The sequence below is a fragment of the Phoxinus phoxinus genome (assembly GCF_949152265.1).
Source record: "Phoxinus phoxinus genome assembly, chromosome: 9".
NCBI lineage: Eukaryota > Metazoa > Chordata > Actinopteri > Cypriniformes > Leuciscidae > Phoxinus > Phoxinus phoxinus.
This window is the reverse complement of record NC_136884.1, coordinates 24,615,568-24,635,542: the sequence shown is the minus strand read 5'-3', so window position 1 is coordinate 24,635,542 and position 19,975 is coordinate 24,615,568. Positions and strand designations below refer to the sequence as shown.

The window sequence follows — 19,975 nt, the reverse complement described above, 5'->3', positions numbered from 1 at the left end:
TTAACTTCAGTTCAGTTTCTACCTTAATTTTAACTTGAAATAGGTGAAATTTTTTAGTGTAACTACAAAAACATTCAGCAAATATTAATAACATCATAAGAACATTTACTCACAACATTACAAGAACATTCCATTTACATTATTTTAAGAACGATTTGTCCTATTTACATAACTTTCAAAGAATGTTAGTGAAAGTTATGGGAATTTTCCCTGTTAGCTGAGATGATGTCCTACTTGCCTGTCAATATATGTATTTGAAAGCTCTGTGCACCTGCTCACGCAGACTTGAGTCGTAGACAGTCACCAAACGCTGTTTTCACACCATGTCGAACTTACAGTAATTCAGAGATGGCAACTTAATTTGGGTTTTATTTAGCTAAATCTGTGGCAAAGCTGTATGACCCACTGGACAGCACGGAGATTCATTTACATTGTAGCGAAGCGCAGACCACTCGATTTAAGAGTAAATACACAGTAGTCATATAACTTTTTTCTGGATGGATTTTATTTATTTCATGAGCGTAACGGGCTGATTCTTCAGTTGACCAATCAGCGGAAAGAGGCGTTTCATGCCCGGCCACATGTGGAAATCGAATATCCAAGCCGTTTATCCATTTTCTACCCCTGAACCTATAAACATGAAATCAAGCTGTTTTCTCCCTCTGTTTAAAAAAAAATAAAAATAATAATAACAATAATAATAAATGTGCCATTTTCTGATTTTTATACTTTCAATATTAAATAAAATAAAAACTAATGAATGCAACATACACGGACTGAAATGTCTCCTTTTTCTAAATCTTTTGTCACACTGAAGAACACTGCAATGTATTTACAGGATGAGTTTGCAAATGACGCTTCAAGTCTTTTTGATATGTGAAACTCTTTTTACACTGAAGACACTTGAAAGGCTTCTCTCCAGTGTGAACTCTTATGTGCCTCTCAAGGCTTAATTTAACTGTGAAACTCTTTCCACACTGACGGCAGGTGAAAGGCTTTTCTCCAGTGTGAATTCTCACATGAGTCTTAAGGCTTGTTTGGTTTGAGCAAGTCTTTCCACAAAAATGGCACATGAAAGGTTTCTCTCCAGTGTGAATTAATACATGATTCTTAAGGTGATTGCTGTCTGTGAAACTCATTCCACACTGATGACAAATAAAACGGTTCTCTCTTGAATGAATCCTCCTGTGGTTATTAAGGGTCACTTTATGTCTAAAACTCTTTCCACACTGATCACATGTGTATGGCTTCTCTCCAGTGTGAAGGTTCATGTGACATCTTAAGTTTAGTTCTGCTGTGAAGCCCTTTCCGCACTGGTGGCAGGTGTAAGGCTTCTCTCCAGTGTGAATTCTCATGTGCCTGTTAAAGCTTCCTTTTTGAGTGAAACTCTTTCCACACTGAAGGCAGGTAAATGGCTTCTCACCGGTGTGAATGTTCATGTGGATTTTAAGGTTTGCTTTTTTAGTAAAACTCTGTCCACACTCCTGGCAGTTGAAGTAACTTATAGTTTCTGTCTTGAAAGCTCTTTTTTGTGAGGATGAATTTTCAGTCTGTGAGCAAATAAATTTTTCTTCGGTTGTGAAATCATGTTGTTTCTCATACTGGTCTTTTTCCATTTCATCTTGTACTTCACTCTCCTCTTTCAGCAGCATCAGGTCTAAGGCAAAAAGAGACAAATACAAGTTTAATGCCACTAACAGACATCAACACATTTAAAGCATCAAAACCAACAACATGTATCCTACAACATTAGATCCTATACCCACAAAGCTAATAAAAGAGGCGTTAACTGTAATCGGAAATATTTTTTATTCTTGGTTTATGACATGTCTCAAATCATTTCAAGCTGGGAGTTATCCAATCTTATTTATAAAGCATATAATAAAACAAAAATAGTTGACCACAGTGCTGTACAATGTAATAAAATAAACGTAATTACAGAAATTAATATCCACACATTTAAAACATCAAAACACCATTCAAGGACATCTCAGATGAGTAGCTATAGTGACAATACCACAACGCTCATACCTGATCAAAAACTAATGTAAAAAAAATTAGGACCCTGACTGAAGATTTTCTAGACGACTAGTAGTCGTTCATTTAAGTCATTAGTCAACTAAATGCATGTTTATATTTACTTAATTACTCAAATAGCCTACTGAGGAGAATCCTAAACCATATTGAGCGTTTAATACAGGCGTCATATTTTAGAGTCTATATTCCGAGCTCAAGCACACAAAGTTTGACGGCTAAGCATCGGCAACAATAGTAAAGAAAACATTTAATTATTTATTAAGAAACTAGTGTTTTCTGTCTCAGTGTCGCTGCAAAGATGAAGTTGACGATTCTGATTCACCATCTCCGCAGTGGACTATACTTTGTCATCCACACTCCGCACAGACATGGATATGTGCTTAATATTAGCGCACATTTATAGGTTAAAGGGATGGTTCGGAGTAATTTCAACCTAGGGTCCTTTGCACCATGACCTCGAGTAAAAAACTTATTTATTTATTTAAATAACACTTGCCCGATGGCTTATGCTAACGCTAACCCGGACGTCGAGGTCACTTCTGTGATTTGGGAAAAGCATGTAAAAGTCCTGGCAGAAAGCGATGCATAAGGATGTAGTGTAACGACGCCCAGTTTCAGGAATGCACTTATATTTTGTTGGTAGTACCAGTTTGCAACAATTATTAGTTGTCTACACTTCAGAATTTTTTTTTTTTTTTTTTTTTTTTTTTTTTGGATATACCCAAAAACTTTTTCAGCAAAACCGGGTGATCCCGTGAGATACTGCACAGAGCATGACATCTATTGCCAGAAGAGACTACCAGTAAAGTAGTGGAGCAAGAAGCGAGAGAACAGCAGAAGAGATCAACGAAATGGCAGAGTTTGAGTTTAGCATCGAACGCGATGAGTGGCTCAAGGTTGCCCATACCTATTCAAGCCTGAATACACGGACGATGAGCTACAACTAATGGAGAATCGGGGAGAATTTTTTTCATTTTTATTATAAGTGTTGACAACTTAGTGTTAACTAATAATTGTTGCAAACTGGTACTACTAACAAAATATTAGTGCATTCCTGGAACTGGCCGTCGTTACACTACATCTTTATGCATCACTTTGAATGCAACAATCGCACTCGGGTGCACACCAAAAGCGGCGAGGTGGTCTCGGTATGCTTTCAAACGAACTCTGGACCGGTTCGTTTCTGGTGAGTACGTGATCCGACCTCGAACAGACCCAACTGCCAAAGAACTGCACATTTCTGGGCTAAACCAGCTGCTGTAGTCAGCTGTGCTGTGCATTATGGGATGAGGACTCATGTTTGTTGACAGTTAACACTTTTAGCATGGCAGCTCGCGGACAAACTTGGAGTTGTGAGGAGGTGCTGAGCCTCATAGAAATTTGGTGTGATGACCATATTAGGTCCCAACTTTCAAAAACTCACAAGAACTGCAAAATGTCCGCTTTGTTTAGCAAACAGGGAAAGGGGGTTTCATAGATTCTGTTGGAATTTTCCCGCACGTTAATTCTGACCAATCGAAGTGCAGAAATGCGTTCAGGACACATCTGGCCAACAAGTGATGTAGATATTGTCACCTGAGTGCATTTTGGTTCGTTTCATCAACTCATCAACTGATTCGGACCAGATCAATCACTGTGGAGTGAAAAGGGACCAAAACGCCTGAAAAATTCTATAAAGTATAATTTTTCGCCCTTGGTCCAGACCAAATGAACCGAACTACAGATGTGAAAGCACCCTTAAAGGAGCCTCATCATTGCAATCTGGTTAAGTTGTGACGTAAGCACTCTCCAAAAATACCATTTCCGGGTCCAAAGGCTGGGTCCTCTCTACCTACCTACCTACCTACCGCTTTCACTCCTTTTTTCCAGACCGCAGTGCTGTCCCGTGTTGTTTGAATAGATAAAAAAACAAGTGACATTCAACTGTCATTTTACCGCTTTCCCTGTGACGAGAAAGAGAAGAGGAAATGGCTGCAGTTGATAAGGTAAGTTACAAATCTTAAACAAATTAAACTTTGGTGCCAGTGGGTGCTAACCAAAGCGAAACTGGCCCTTTGAGAAAAAGGCTTATGTAGTCTATGGGTTTTATATGTTGTTTGTTGCTATAAACCACAGGTGTCAAACTCAGTTCCTGGAGGGCCACAGCCCTACAATAGCTGTGTCCCAACGTGAAGGCTGCATCCTCCGAAGGCCGTATTTGAAGGCCGATTGCGTCACAGCGGCGCAATGAAGGATGTCCTAATTCGAAGGATGTCCTAATTCAAAGGATGTCCTAATTCAAAGGCTGTACACTTCGCATTTGAAGGCCGATTGCGTCACCGCGGCGCGATGAAGGCTGTCCCAATTCAATTCTGCATCCTCGAAGGCCGTATTCGAAGGCCGGTTGCGTCATCGCAGCGAGACGAAGGCTAAAGCGACGCCAAATGCACCCTTCGTTTTCCCGTGAAAGGAAGGATACATTAAAGGATCCTTTTAGCCTATTCTACCCCATAAGTCATCGCACGCCGGTGACGACAGCATTTTTATTTAAAAAAAATGGTGGCCTAGAGTTTGGTGGTGGACGGCAAATTCGCATTTAAATGTAAGTATTATGTTTTCATTTACTCAAATAGCTAGTGAAACCTGAGTTAAAAGCCACAAGTATTTCTTTCTTATCCACACTATTCCTGCGCCCCATGACGCTTTGCGCGAATTATGGGTGTAACTTCCGTTAAGCTGTAAACAATCAGTGAAAAGGCTTGCTCTATGAACGCAATTTAAGAAAGTGTCACCATAAAACGACGTTAATCTACTCACTGTTCAAACATCGAACATTAAAAGGAAATTTAAAAGTGTAAAAGCATCAACAAGGTACTTTAAACTGACCAAATAACCCCCAAAGTGCGAGTCTTTGGTTAAATATCACTGTAATATATCTGTAACTTATGTTGCCTTAATCAAAAATGTTCATTAACTTCAGCATTACGTGTTACTACTATTTCCGTCATTTTGACAGACTATAAACTGCATTTACCTGTGAAAACAAACCTGGAAAGAGACGATTTGATGAGAATAACAAGATTATTCGCGCATTCCAGTGAATTATTAATGGAATATATCGTAAATTAAATTCGGGAAACAGACCATACATGCGTATGTTGTCCTTTTTCATAGTTTTACAGCGGATTGCAAAGGGAAAAAAGAAAATTATCACGAGGAAAAGAAAGCAGCGACTGAAAAGAGCTCTTGCCGTAGATATTCCTGTTATAACATGTCACGTTAAAATACCAAGGGTATGTTATTCTCATGATGCCTGAAAATAAACCATGAAGGGAAATTGACAGCTCATTCAGTAAAACTAACAGATAAGCTTTATTTGTTTGGCAAACGTATGATTTGAAATGATTAGTTTCTGCCTTTTTGAATGGAAGTTCCCCAAACCGGAAGTGCCACCCATAATTCAAAACGCAGTGAGATCGTCAGGAATAAGGTGGATAAACTTCATCTTAACTCCTTCGTCACCATTGCGTGGCTTCATTTGTAGGTGGTTTGAGGCAAAACTTGTGCTAATATTAGTTCAGGGCTGCCAACTCTCACGCATTGAGCGTGAGACTCACGCAATTGTCCCTTTTCACATGCTCACACGCCACACATCCATTTTCTCACGCAGAAAAAAATCGCGAAGCAAAGAGGACACTGACAACGACAGACAAGACAGAGCAGGTTACTTTGATATAAAATAAATTATCAGCTCTCAGATTCTGTCAATTTTATTACGCAATTCAAACAATAATACCATTTTGGCGCTTGTAAATGTGACGTGACAGATCTCTGTAGCGCCTCAGTTCAAGCGGCACGTGAACCGATCAACTCTAACTCTTCTTTTCTATTAGTAAATAAACCCGAACTTACCGAAATGTATGCCTTGGATCAAGTCAATAAAACAGGTAAATGGTAAATGTAAATGGACTGCAAAACAGGTCGGCTAGAACAATGTCACATAAGTTACATTTACATCAGGAAAGCAATTTAATGACCATTTATAGGCTGGAAAAATTAGCTATAGAGTTTTGTTAAATATGTCCACTATATTAGGCTACATATTATATTTTTACTTATATCATTAAAATATTATAAAGTTGTTATTATAATATAGAACGCATTATATTTCATTTAAGTTGTTATTTTTAACCTTTAATAAAAATAGCCTGGCCTCTATGTTTACAGTATTAGTGATTTATTTTACAACAAAAAATTGTAACATGTATCTAATGTAACTAATAATTATCAAAATGAATCGATATTGAATCAAGATGTCAAGCAATAATAAATACAGTAACCTGCCAGCAATTGTAACCATGCAGCTAAACATTGTAACATGTTGTCAGTAAACTTAATAAAAATAAGTTACCAAATGTTTTGACAATCACAACTTATTGTCGCAAGTTTTTTATTTCCGCAAGTTTTTTTCTCTCCCACATACAGAAATGTGGGAGAAATTTTCAGCCCAGTTGGCAGCCCTGTTAGTTTAATAATTATTTCGGGGAGCAAGGAGCAGACAGCTAAATTTATTCAATTGCAATTAAATAAACTAAATAAAATTGTATTGTAATATTTGCACTAGTCTGTCTCACTTGTGTAAATAAAAAATATTACTCACCCTATAAAGCCCACAACAATTAGAAGCAGTAGATAAGGCAATGGGGTTTCACTTGTATGTCTACAAAAGTTTTAACCAAATTTGAGTATTCATATGATTTCTAAAGTTTTTTGTATGCATGTCCTGATGTGTCATATTTTGCAGTGTTAACAATGCACTAATGTTAAGATTGCACCCTTGTGTTAATATTTTTCATAAGTAGCCTACCCTTTTCTGCTTTTTTAGAGGAATTCTGGAGAAAATGGGTCTGCATGGGTGAGGTAACTCCCATGCATGCAAAAAACAAAAAAAATAACAAGCCATGGTTAATTTGCTCTGCCTTAGGATTGCAAGTGTCCTGGGACGGGTGAGGGTGTGAGTGGGAAACCCACTGCTGAAACTTGGCCCTGGTTTGTCCTCATGGATGAGGTGTTGGGACAGAGGCACTCCACCAACCCCCCTGTCCTCATTGCCTCAATCCCTGAGGGCAGACCAGGGCAGAGTTCAGCAGTGGGTGCCCACGGTGAGGAGGAGCCAGGGGCAGCAGCACCAGCACCAGCATCAGCATCAGCACCACGAAGAAGGCGAGACAGAGTTTTTGGACTTGATTAGAGAAGACATGGGACTGCAGAGGCGAGGAGAGTAGGGAGAGGATGGACAGGCTGTTCATGAAAGAATGATTGAGAAATATAATATATATGTATATATATATATATATATTTTTTTTTTCACTTATATTTTTTAAAAGGAAAAAAAGTTCTGTACATTTATTTTTATGCAACTTTAAATGTGTAAATAAAAGATAATTCATTGCTCTGGACATTGTTTATTTTTGTAATGACAGTCATAATTTCTACATGAAACAAATTCTTCTATAACTTTTTTCCCCCCAACTATTTACAACATATGTCAAACATCTCAAAATCAACATAAACATTTAAATTTACAGTACATAAAATAAGAAATAATGATGTAGACTTGTATTCAGCTGAGCGGGAGACCCTGGTGTGCTGCCGGACTGGGACGGGCTCCACTAGAGACTCTGGTAAGGCCTCCTGCTGGTGGGACTTAATCTGATGGTCTCCTGAGTGTTTGAGTGCAAATTTCCACTATCCACTAAGTTGTACCAACAGGTTTGCAGGGCTGACTCATGGAATAAATATTGAGATACCTGATTACACTAAAGTACTTTTAATAAGCACTAATACCGCATTGGGGAAAAACTTCTAGTCATATATTTCAAAGCTTAGTTAAGCAAAATTATCACTCTAATGTTAAGGTATCAAGAGTAAACAAAGGAATTCTGCAGAGAAAAAAAACTCCTTGTCAGGGTTTTTATGATGGTTTTGCATTTATATTACTGTACGTTGCATTTTACTTCTGAATATTTTTAAGGTTGATATATTTAAACTATATACTTTTGTGCAGTTTAATGTAAAACAATGCATCACAGTGTTTCCGCTACATTCATTCTGCCGTGGTGGGCCGCCACACCAAAAATCCTCCCGCCACGGCTGCAGCTTCTCAGTGAGCTCCGATATTGGGCATACTATTGCGGCATAAAAAAACATGTAAAGTACCATAACGTTTTTGTGCACTATATTCCAAGACTTGTAAAGTCATTCGATAGCATAATGTGAGGTAAAAAATTATATTTAAGTCGTTAAGTTAAAGTTAATGGAAACTCATCTCTCCTCAGTCATTCTCCATTCAGCATTCAAACAAACAGCGCATCACATTCGGTTACGACCGCTACGTCAGTAATACGATGACACTCTCTCCAAGATCAAAGTTCCCATTATTATACTTTATTTGTAGATAAAGGTCTATGTATGGTTTGCATTAAATTACTTTATCTTGCTGGAGTTTATTGCGCATTCTAAATCATATTCCTCTCTCCCGGGTGTCTGTAAGTTTACAGCACTGGAATAGAGAGCACTATGAATTCTTCTTCATGCGCACTGTAACTGAAATTTAAAACTGCTCAAACTGTTGCATAGATTAGATATAATACACGAAGCATCAAATATCTCTTCGCTTTGAACTTTTCAATGTAGCGCGCTGTGACTTTGCGTTGCTTCAAGTGCATCATTCGGCGCACGGGATGCGCATAATCGCTCTAAATTGGAGCCTTTCATATTAAAATTAAGGCTGGGCACAAACTTTTTTTTTGTTCGATTAATCGTTTTTTTAAATGTGGTCTATTTAAAACCGATTCTCAAAGGTTACGAATTGATTTTTTTTCCATATTTATTTATCTATCACCCAAAAGCCAGTATTAGTTTGCACTTCATATAGGCTTGCAGCCTCCATGTTACAGCTAATGCTGTGAGATTTTATGTTAGTTTTATCTTAACATAAAATAACCTGATCCTGTTCGATCAAGGCATGAGACTGTTCTGACTTTTTCAATAATCAATTTTTCATCTTGCATCAAAATCCCGTCTATTCACTGTATGCTTTTGAAATATAGAGTTGGGTTCTGTTTTAATGTACCCAAGTGTACCTAAAATAAAAATAGTTTAATACAGGTTTGCAGCTCTTAATTTCTTTTGATTAATTAACCACTTGTAAACATATGTTCACTGTTCTTTTTTACAAATATAGGATTTTTGTGAGTCGAATCAAAATCGAATTGAGAGCTTGCGAATCGAAATCAAATTGGAACAACTGAATCGATACCCAGCCCTAATTATAATACTTAGGGGAGGTTTAAACACCTGGGGAAAGGGGGCGTGGCCCATGGGAATATCACTCATGGGCGACGCCCCCTCCCCCTGGGGAAATGGGCCTGACACCACAGCCGGAAAAAATCCTAGAGGAAACACAGCATCATATTGTCAAATTACAACTTTGTAGTGTTGCTGTCCTGTGGGAAAAAAGTACTTCACATTTGTACGTGAATATTAACGAAGTATGTGGTTACTTGCATACCACCACTCGTTATTTTAAAAATTAAAGTAAAAAAATGTAGGCCTATTGTCAAAATATTAACAAATTGTTGCTAACTTTTTACATGGTAAGTTTACATGGACGACAAATAAAGTAATCGGGTTGATGTGCGCGTTTACATGTCACAAGCTTTACATCTGATTTGATCGTTTTAGACATGCACAGTTACGCACAATCAGTCCACTAGACGATTCCCGCCGCCGTTCCACGATGCGCATAACAGCCACCCTTTTACCATTGTTTTTTTTTTTTTTTTTTTAAATCAGATTTAACATTTACGTACTCCAGCTGCTAATTAGGAGACGACGAGCGCGATATAGATATATTTGCTTTACTTATTATTTATTAAACCCAGGCAATTGGTTGATGAAACATTGATTAAAATTAAGATACAATTAATACAAAACGAAATTCACTTTAAAGAAAGGCTTTGTGCTTTCTGATTGAGGTCTGTGAATGTTTTAAAGCATATTTTAGTGTCGATTTCAGAGCAGTCACGTCCGTAACCGAGAACTGTCACGTCCGTAACATCGTTTTTTCCTCATAAATGCGAACACGAAAAATAAAATAAAATGAATATTTTATGTTCTGTGGAGCTCGTTTTATTTTTTCTCACGTTTATATTAATTTCTGCTTAAATACTGAGTGCATGGAGGAATATAGCCTATTCCGCGCTCAAGCACAAATCTTGCCGCAAAGCACCGGAAAAAGCAGACTAATGATAATATGTCTGAAAAAATAATGAGGCATTTTTATTGTTTATTAATAAAATATATATTTCTAAATCAGTGTCGGCTCCAAACATATCTATATACATCTCCGCTGTAAAGTGGATGCGCCTTTAGAGAGAAATGCACCTTTCATATGGATTACAGCCTAATCAGCCGGTATTTGCCTTCGATTCACATTTTTTAGTTTAAAAGTGGACATTTCGAGCTTTATATAGAAATATTCATCATATTTTTGAGGCTATACACTGTATTTCAGTTCATTATTGAGACGCGCTCCAGTTCACGCATGGAGATAATTATAGCGCGCCCTGTTTGTTTTATTTTATTTTACAAAAGCACAACGTTTTCTTGTTATTGTGAGTTTACCCAAATAAAAGTACTTGCGACTGATGCATTATTCCTTTCTGTATGACCAGAAAAGATTGAGTATTTAAAGTTGTTTCCACTGTTGATAGGAAAATGCAAGTGTTTAAAGAAAAAAATTATGCGTCTCTGTCCCCAGCACATTTCAAACCAAACTGACGCCCATGGGTGAGAGCACCAATACCATTGACAATGCGAGTCGCAATCATACTGTATAAACTCGGTAGCTGTCATTGCACATGCGCATTCCTTTCAGATTTGGTTTTCAGTCCGATTAAGTGTTTACATGTTCTCTTGATCGGATTACAAAAGGAATAAACCACCCCGTTTCAATCCGATCGAAATTTCAATCAGATCGAGCTCAATCGGATCAATTAAGGTGTTTACATGAAGGTTTTTCAATCCGATTGAGCCTTCAATCCGATTATAAGGGTCCATGTAAACGCAGCTACTGACAGCTGCAGATGACGAGCGGGAGTAACATTCGCACTAGACTTTTTTATATTCAACAAGGTTTTATATTTAAATAGGGTTGAAAACCTGTGGAAATATATTCACCATGGTCCATTTATGTGCCTAATAAAAATAATACACTAGCCTACAAAATTGCATCAAGGTAAGATATAAATGAACATTTGAATCTTCGGCTTAGCCGAAAGTACATGACCTGAAACATCCTCACCATGTCCTCCAGTAAAATATAACACATAAAAATGACAATAGCCAATTCTGGCTCCATAGCTGTTTACTCAATTATATCAAATTAATTATCAGGATGGCTGTACTTTCGCACCGTTGCACTAAGGCTAACTAGCTAACGTTAGCTTTGGCAACAATCTATAGACAAGCCGAAGCACAAAGATGTGTGTGTTGTGTAGCAATCTTATGTTTAAGTGTGTGTGTGTGCGTTATCCAATTTCACGGAGAATAGGTGTTTGTAAATTTGTGAGTTAACTACATACATGAATTTCTGCATATTTGCTTGCAGAAGCAAAATTGTGACTACAAACTTGTATAATAAATAAATTACCTTGATTGTGTGAAATGTCAAATTTCATTTATTATAACCTAGTTTATTTAAACCCAGTTTAAAGGACATCAGTACAGCTTATGCAGGGTACTAAGTGCATTTACCGAAGAAAAAAAAAAAAAAAAAAGATTATCAGTGAACCCTTATAGGCTAAAGAAATATATTTAATCAAGGTAAACAAGAATACAACTGGCAGACTTCAAGTTCAAGTAGCTGCAACAGAGAAAATGAACACTGACCGACATATCAACACTATTTTGAATTTAGAACGTTTTACAGTTCTTACAACTGTGAGTGAATGTATGGTAGGAAACAATCTTTATAAAATATTTCCAGAGTGTCAATGTTAACAGCCCATGTAGGGTCTTTGAACACTGGCAGAAGGACAAGGTCCACACAAGTAGGTAACAGCTGTTAGCTCCGGTAAAGGTGTAGGTTTCCCTGGATCTGATCTCAGTAGTTGCGAGGTTGTCAGCTTGGACAAAATCTGGGCTGGTCACCAGCCCATCAAACGTCTTGATTGGGAGATTCTGGATTTAAAGTTAGGCACAAGTGAAGTCAGTGAGGTATCCACATACTTAGTGTATACAAAATACATTTGAAATGAAAGCATGGTTTACATGTATACATGTGTAGTTAACCAAATTTTTCACAGTTTGAAACCCCTGGTTAAAATTGAGAAACTATCAAACAAAACATTTTACAAAATGATTAAGTGTTGGATGACAAAACCCTAGCTAAATTGTCATTGATTTAATGTAGTGTAATTGTGATGTTTCTGCTCATTTTAAGGGCACATGAAAGTACAAAAGTAAAAAATCTTACCTGGACTCAAAATCCACCCCATCCCAGTAAAACGCCCAAGTTGCAACAAGGCTGCCCGAACCCATTCTTTGTCCTCCTGAGTGACAGGTCTTTTAATGCCAGCTGAAATAATAGTATAAAAATGGTTATATAAAATGAGTAATAGTATTTAATATAATTTCAAGTGATGGTAATACCTCAATTTACCAGCCTTTTATTATGATCATTCATTTATAGCACACAATCAAAGCTTTAAAAAAATCAGTGTACACCTCAGCCTCACTGTCTGGCAACTATATTTAAATATGGTTATAAAGCGTATGGTCATCATTTTTCACCTGCACTACAACACACAGTGAGTGTATGTTAGAAGAATTTAATAAATATGATTAATCTTATTAGCAATAGCTTTAAATCACACAAAATTACAAGTTAAGAAAATAATTCAAACCATGCAACAAACTTATTACAAACCTCGTGTTGTGGATGGTGTCATCTCAGACACTCTCTTGACTGCAATTTGGTCCCCCTTCGGAGTGTTGGCATTCTTCCACACTAGAGGTGGGACAAAAAGAAAAATCGATATGCCGATTTATCGCGATTTTCCAGCCGCGAGACGAAATAGACGATAATCTGGCACCAAGTATCTGTATTTTTTTTTTTTAAGCATACAAAAGATCTAAATTCATATACACTGTGGCGGTTTCCCACTTTGGCTTAAGTGACAAATTCCGTATTTTACACTTAAAGCCCTGTTTTCAGATCGTTTCTGATGAAATAGAACGGTTAAGATTGAAATTTGGACAGATGCTGCTGTCCCGAGAATTTTTGGTTTCTGTGGTAGCACCCCAGAACACCCCACCTTTTGCAGCGATTTTTGTGTGAGCATATCAGTGAACACCCCTGACCACTTGGTCATACAAATATGAATACAAAAATGTGAATAGCAAAATGTGATCTTATTTTTATATTTTTTATTATTAAAACCAGATGTTTTTCTTTTATCATCACTTTTTTAGTAATGTATGCATTTCACAATTCTTTTCCAGCTATAAATTGATAGTTTGAAGGATTTTTGTTAAATGTAATTTGGACAAATTTGAAATGTTGCTGCTATGACTGATAAGTTATAGGTGTGACGTTTCTTTACAATACATAATTCAGTTACAGACCGTTCTCTCTGGCAAAAAAACTAATGGCTGTTTGACAGCTTGTGTATGCAAGCTGTATATTATTGTATATTAATATACAGCTCTTATTGTATATTAGGGCTTCACGATTAATCACAATTTACATGTAATCGCAATTAAATTGAGATAGCTTATCACGATTTTGAAATTGCAAAGGCTGCGATTATTTTTTATGCGCAGCTTGTCATTGATGGACGGCTCTGTAAACGCTGCTCCATCTGAAAGCACTGCGAGTTTGAGTCACTTATAACGTGCATTTGAAAAAGCAACACGCGTCAAACATCTTTCCAAACATGTGAAGCATTATTAATTATTATTATTAATAACCTTTTGTACATCAAAAGACAACATTTAATAACATGCATTTACTCTAAACTCACTTCATAACGACATCTCCTATGAGATGATGTGGCTTCTTACTTAGAATAAGGCAGTCGTTTTTTTATTAGTCATGTTTAGTCAATCAAAGCGTTTCAATCTTCTGCTTATTCAGCTACAGTGATAGGGATTTCCTGGAATGATGTGCACTATCGTACTTCTGTGGCGGGGCATATTTGGTGTGTCTGCGTGAGAGCGCCCTCTGGCGTTCTGATGGAGCAGCATTTACTACCGATCAGCCGCACTGCACTGATAAATTGTGTATAAAATAATCGTAGCCTTTGCCAAATCGCGTGTAGCCCTATTGTACATTGTTGCTATTCTATAAAATAGATGTACTGTTAATAAATGAAATACATCCTATGTCTTGTTGACACACTTTTTCTTAATTTACAGATTAATGATTTTCTTGCAATATAGCGTCTGTCACAGAATTGCTAATGTTGTGATATATCGTTATTGTGGGCAAAATATTGTGATAGTATCCAGGGTTTTTCCTGCATAGAGAATTACAAGGCGGCCGCCTCCGTCAAATTTCGTGCCGCCTCCGGCCATCGACAAACCCCGGACAGGCAATCAAATTCTCAGATACGCTTTTTCTACCGTGATGGTTCTGTTGCGGGAACCCGGCCTGTGTTCATTTTCAAACTGTATAGTTAGCAGATAGTGATACCGTGTTAGTGTGAGGCTATTTTGAGCCTTGTTAGTGGTATTAACTATTTATTTTTATTTATATTCGATGCCCCATATACTAGCGTTATAAGCTATTCTGTTTTTAAAGATAAAACTCTTTACATTCGATTTTCATGAAAACACATCCCAGAGAACGATCGACTCGTGTGTTATTAACCCCTAGGTTCATTTTTCGCCGGAATTGTCCTTTAACCCTTTTACACGTAAGTTTAAAATATTCTAATTGACCTCCCCCAGCGTGAGTTTTTCAAGGCGACCGTTATTTCGAATCTGTCACTTTATTGTTTCCACTGCTTGTCACGTGACACAGCGCAACCACAACACAGTGCTGAATGAATGATGATCTGATTTTATGTAATTTTTCCTTTTTTATTCTAAATATTCACACATTTATTAGCTATAGTATGTGTATGAAACACTGATATTCCGATTGTCAAATATGTGCATGTGGATGTGTTTTGTTGTATAAACACCTTTATAACGATTGCGTTAGTTGAGCTGTATGCGCGTGATGGGCGGCGCCATGTTAGTTTGTGCCACAGGTCAGAGAATCGGATCTGTTGGATTTACAACACGTCAATTTATCCACTTCTCCCGAAATACATGAAAGTAAGTAGCTGGTGAACTGGGAGAAGAATAGGGTAAAATGTAAAACTACTTACACACTGTGTATCTGATATGAATAAAACGTGTCGTCTTTTTATAATATAAAGGATTATTATTTTCTTAGACATCAGTTTGTATTTTACAAACTTAAAAATATGTTTTTTAGTACTTATGTGATTCTTTAATGTCTGAAACCTAAAATAACCATTATGTGGTTGAAAACACTGAATAGTTGCGATATATGACAAGCACTATATCTAGTAGTAGCTTTACTACTAGATATATTTATGGAGATGAAAAATAATAAGGCGCCCTGTACAGCTATGATCAGCTGTTCGGCCGAGCATTCAATGTTGTTACGCTGTAAGCTGATCAGTTGGTTCGTTGCTGCCGCGCTCTATCACTCGCTCACCAGAGAAAAATGGTTTTTAATGTTTCAATTTCGTGATTAAAATGACATCATTTGGAAGCGGATAATTTCTTCACAAACAACTCATTATGACTCAAAAGACCACTGCATTGACCACTGCATCGTCTTTTTATAATATAAAGGATTATTATTTTCTTAGACATCAGTTTGTATTTTACAAACTTAAAAATATGTTTTTTAGTACTTATGTGATTCTTTAATGTCTGAAACCTAAAATAACCATTATGTGGTTGAAAACACTGAATAGTTGCGATATATGACAAGCACTGAGTGCGTCCGTCACTGGCTCAGCGCCAGCCAATGCGCCAAAGCACGTTTGAATTTAGCAGTTAATCACGTGATGCACTGACCGTTGTAATCACACCGGTGTGATCGTACGCTCCAGGGACCAGCCAAGACAGATCACACCGGTGTGATCGTACGTCCGAAAGGGTTAACAACCGGATAGACAGTCAATACAAACAAGACTAAATACCAAAATTCTCCACATTTTTGTCCCAGTCCAGCCCTGATCACGTGTCTACCACCACAGATATAATCCTGTTGTTTGTAGATTTTACAGTGAGGCATATTTCTTTGTGCAGACAGGAATATTGTTCTTTTATATGGTTTGAAGGGTTGGTCAAAATCCCTTGTCTCTTCAGTCAGTTATATATATATATTTCATTCCATATCCTTTTGAATGCTTACATTACTTTTATAATAATCAATAATCAAGTATATGCATTATCACATAATCATTGCTATATTCTTTTGTGCTTGTGAAATTATATTTTTCTCTTGAATACATGTTGCATTCCAGTCCTGGCCTAAACACGAGGGACACCTTTCGCACGTACTTCACGACACCCCCAACTCTCCGGGGGTCAAGGGTGACATGAATGAAAAAAATGGCGGAGTAGGAGTTCGGTTTCTCGCAGCTCTCCCTGCTCAATGTGCTAAAAGCAGCAAATTTGAACTGCTAAAACAGCAAAAACAGTAAATCTGAATCTTTTGTGAGTACTTTGGAACTTGGATCCGACAATGCCTCCAAAGAAGGCACCCCAACTTAAAGAAGACGCCGACTCGGTCGCGTGTGAGTTGACAACTGTGTCTATGGAAGCTATCCTTAATAAGCATTTTGCTGAAGCCGATAAACAATCTAAAGATCGTTTTGATCGCCTGGAAAATCAGCTTGTTTCCATTAAAACAACACTGGAGGAACACTCGAAAGAGTTAGACTCCCAACGTAAGCTTACTAATTCTCTTCGAGATCAAGTGAAACGCACTGAGGACGCTACAAATGAGCATTCTGAGGCTATAAAGAAACTTCAGGAGAAATTAATCTCGATGGAGGACCAGGGGAGAAGGAGCAACCTTCGTATAATCAACCTGAAAGAAGGAGTAGAACATAGCAATGCTCTGTCCTACCTGCTGCGCATCTTTCCTACATGGTTTCCCGAGTTGGCCTCCAACCCCCCGGAGCTCACGCGAGCACATCGCGTTGGCCGCCCGCGTTCTGCGGGTTCTTCTCCACGGCACATGATCTTTAATTGTCTTCGACTCACTGACAGAGACAGGATTTTGGGCCTCGCAAGGAAAACATCTGTGGTAGTTGATGGTCTAACTATCCGCTTTACTGCTGACTACAGTGATTTCACTGCTCGACTCAGACGTCCCTGCTTCCCAGTAATGAACCGGGCTCGCACCTTGGGGTTCGAGGCTTTTTTGCTGTATCCCGCTGTCATCAAACTCAGTCGAGGGTCGGATCAAATCCAGTTTGGTGATTTAAGTGAGGCTGTCAAGTACTTAGATTCTTTTGATCCTCACTCATTATGAAAAATATCAATCACGACTGTTGTCATGCTTGTTTGTTTATTTCCGTACGTCATGATGTGTTATGTAACGTCTGACGTCACTTCGTGGTGACTGGTAGACTTGCTCTCAAAGAGTGAGAGGAAAGGGGTGAGAGAGAGGAAAAGAGGGAAGAAGAGGGGAGAACATGTGAGAAGGGAAAGAAAAGAAAAGGATTTAAGCCTAGAGTTATTTTATTTTGTTTCAACCAGAGGCTTGATGTTTTTTCCCAGCTGGTATTATGGTTCCTTGTGATTAAAGGTTGTTCTCATTTTTTTATTATTATTTTTTTGTTTTGTTTTTTTTACCTTTGAGGAAGAGAGAATAAAAATAAAATAAAAAATAATGATGTTATGCTTTTTTGCTCTTCACAAGTATCCAGGTAGTATCTAGTAGTACGTTATGTATTTGAATGATTGATTTTCTCTGACCCTGAAGATTGCTGTTTTTGGTTGTTCAATATATGCTGTTTTATTTTATTCCTCCACTGGGTTTCTTGAATATAAGCAAACAAAAATATATTGTGTGTGTTTTGTTTTTGCTTATTAATTTATTTTACTTATTAATTCTAAAGGATTTATAATAATTCTTGAAGCACTTTGTTGTGCTGCTGGAAGTAACTCAGTGGTTCTATAATCAGGGGAGTGAATGAAGACAGTTTAGTTTAATTTGTTATCTTGCTTTTGTGTGTGCATTTTTGTGTTATTTTTTATTTTATTTTATTTTTTATGTAGGTATGGTAGAGTGTGTGTGTGTGTGTATATGGTGTTGGCTCTCATGTTCACCTCTTCTTCACTTTCACGATTTTTACCTCACAAGGTTAGTTAGCTCTATTTTCATTGATCACAAATATATATTTTATGGGTAAAGGTCTCCATGCTATCCATCTTAACATCCGTAGTTTACTCCCTAAAATTGATCAGTTTAGAGCCTGGCTGTCCTATAATAATCCCAATATAATTACCTTATCTGAAACATGGCTTACTAATAGTATTACTGACGCTATTATTCATCTGGAAAATTATGTAATGTATAGGGCAGACAGAGGTTCCAGGGGAGGTGGAGTCGCTACTTACATCTCATCTAATCTGAGTTCACAGCTTATTATTCCTGAGGTGAAACCTGAGCTTTTTGAAGGAATCTTTGTTAAGGTAACTCTTCATGCAAATAAACATTTGATAATAGGCAATATTTATCGACCACCTACATCTCCTAAATTAGAGTCTGTTAAGAACATTTTAGCTACTGTATCATCACTGGGAGACTCAAGAGAAATTATTCTGTTGGGGGACTTTAATTTAAATTGGAATGATTCTTCTACATCTACAGAACGTAATATGGTTAATGGTGCTAATTTGACTCAAATCATCACTGAGCCTACTAGAGTCGGCTCTAACTCTAAATCTCTCATTGACTGGATTCTTGTTTCCCATCCAAACAGAATAATGACTTCTGGAGTTCTCTCTGACTGCTTTAGCGATCATTCCATTATCCATTGTATTTGGAAAATTGCAACTCCTCATCTTCCTCCTAAATATATCAAGGTACGGGACACTAAATTATTTAATAATAATTTATTTGTTAATGACCTTCGAAGGATAAATTGGGACAGGCTTTATTTAATTCCTGATGTTGAAGCTGCATGGGATTTTTTTTATACTGAAGTTGGGCTAGTTATTGACAGACATGCTCCATGGAAATCCATTAAGGTTAAAGGCCATCATCTGCCTTGGGTTAATGGTGACCTTGTTAATCTTTTTAAAAAGAGGGATAGGGCCTGGGTTAAACACAAACATACACAACTGCCTGATGACTGGGAGAAATATAAACGATTACGAAATTTATGTACAACTCAAACAAGAAATGCTAAAGCCAATTATTACCGAGATAGCCTGTCAAATGATCTAAGTAACCCAAAGCAATTCTGGAAGAGAGTTAACACCCTAGTTGGTAAGTCCAATAACACCTCAAATAATATGATAATTAATAATGAAATAACTAATGATCCAGCCGCAATTTCCAAAGCCTTTAGTGTGCTTTTTTCTCAAACACCGCTTGTTCAGCCTCCTGTTTCTCACGTGGACCCGTGTCTTAATAACCAACCCTGTGGTAGTTCTTTCAATTTTAGACAGGTCAGATCAACGGATGTTCAACTGGCTATTAATAAACTTTCCAATAGCAGTGGTCCGGGTCCTGATGGCCTTGAGGGTAAGTTTATTAAACTTGCCTCGCATGTACTAGCACCCCCACTGGCTGTGCTTTTTAACATGTCATTTGATACCTGTGAAGTGCCCCTCGCTTGGAAATGTA

At 37.5% G+C, this 19,975-nt stretch overlaps 1 protein-coding gene across 4 annotated transcripts in view; it reads right to left on the bottom strand.

Moving 5' to 3' along the window:
- Positions 1-205: 205 nt before the first annotated feature.
- LOC307004294 (uncharacterized protein) overlaps positions 206-19,975 on the bottom strand; it is a 46,960-nt gene continuing 27,190 nt past the window's right edge. For 2 of the 4 annotated variants that reach the window (XM_079623404.1, XM_079623405.1), the window contains exons 3-5: positions 13,010-13,090; positions 12,557-12,658; positions 11,860-12,261 (exon numbers count right to left, since the gene is read on the bottom strand). In XM_079623404.1, coding sequence (XP_079479530.1) covers positions 12,239-12,261; positions 12,557-12,658; positions 13,010-13,090 — 206 coding nt within the window. In that variant the 3' untranslated portion in view covers positions 11,860-12,238. Of the gene's footprint in view, positions 1,658-11,859; positions 12,262-12,556; positions 12,659-13,009; positions 13,091-19,975 lie in introns of those variants that run through there. The other 2 variants (XM_079623403.1, XM_079623402.1) reach the window with 1 other exon arrangement.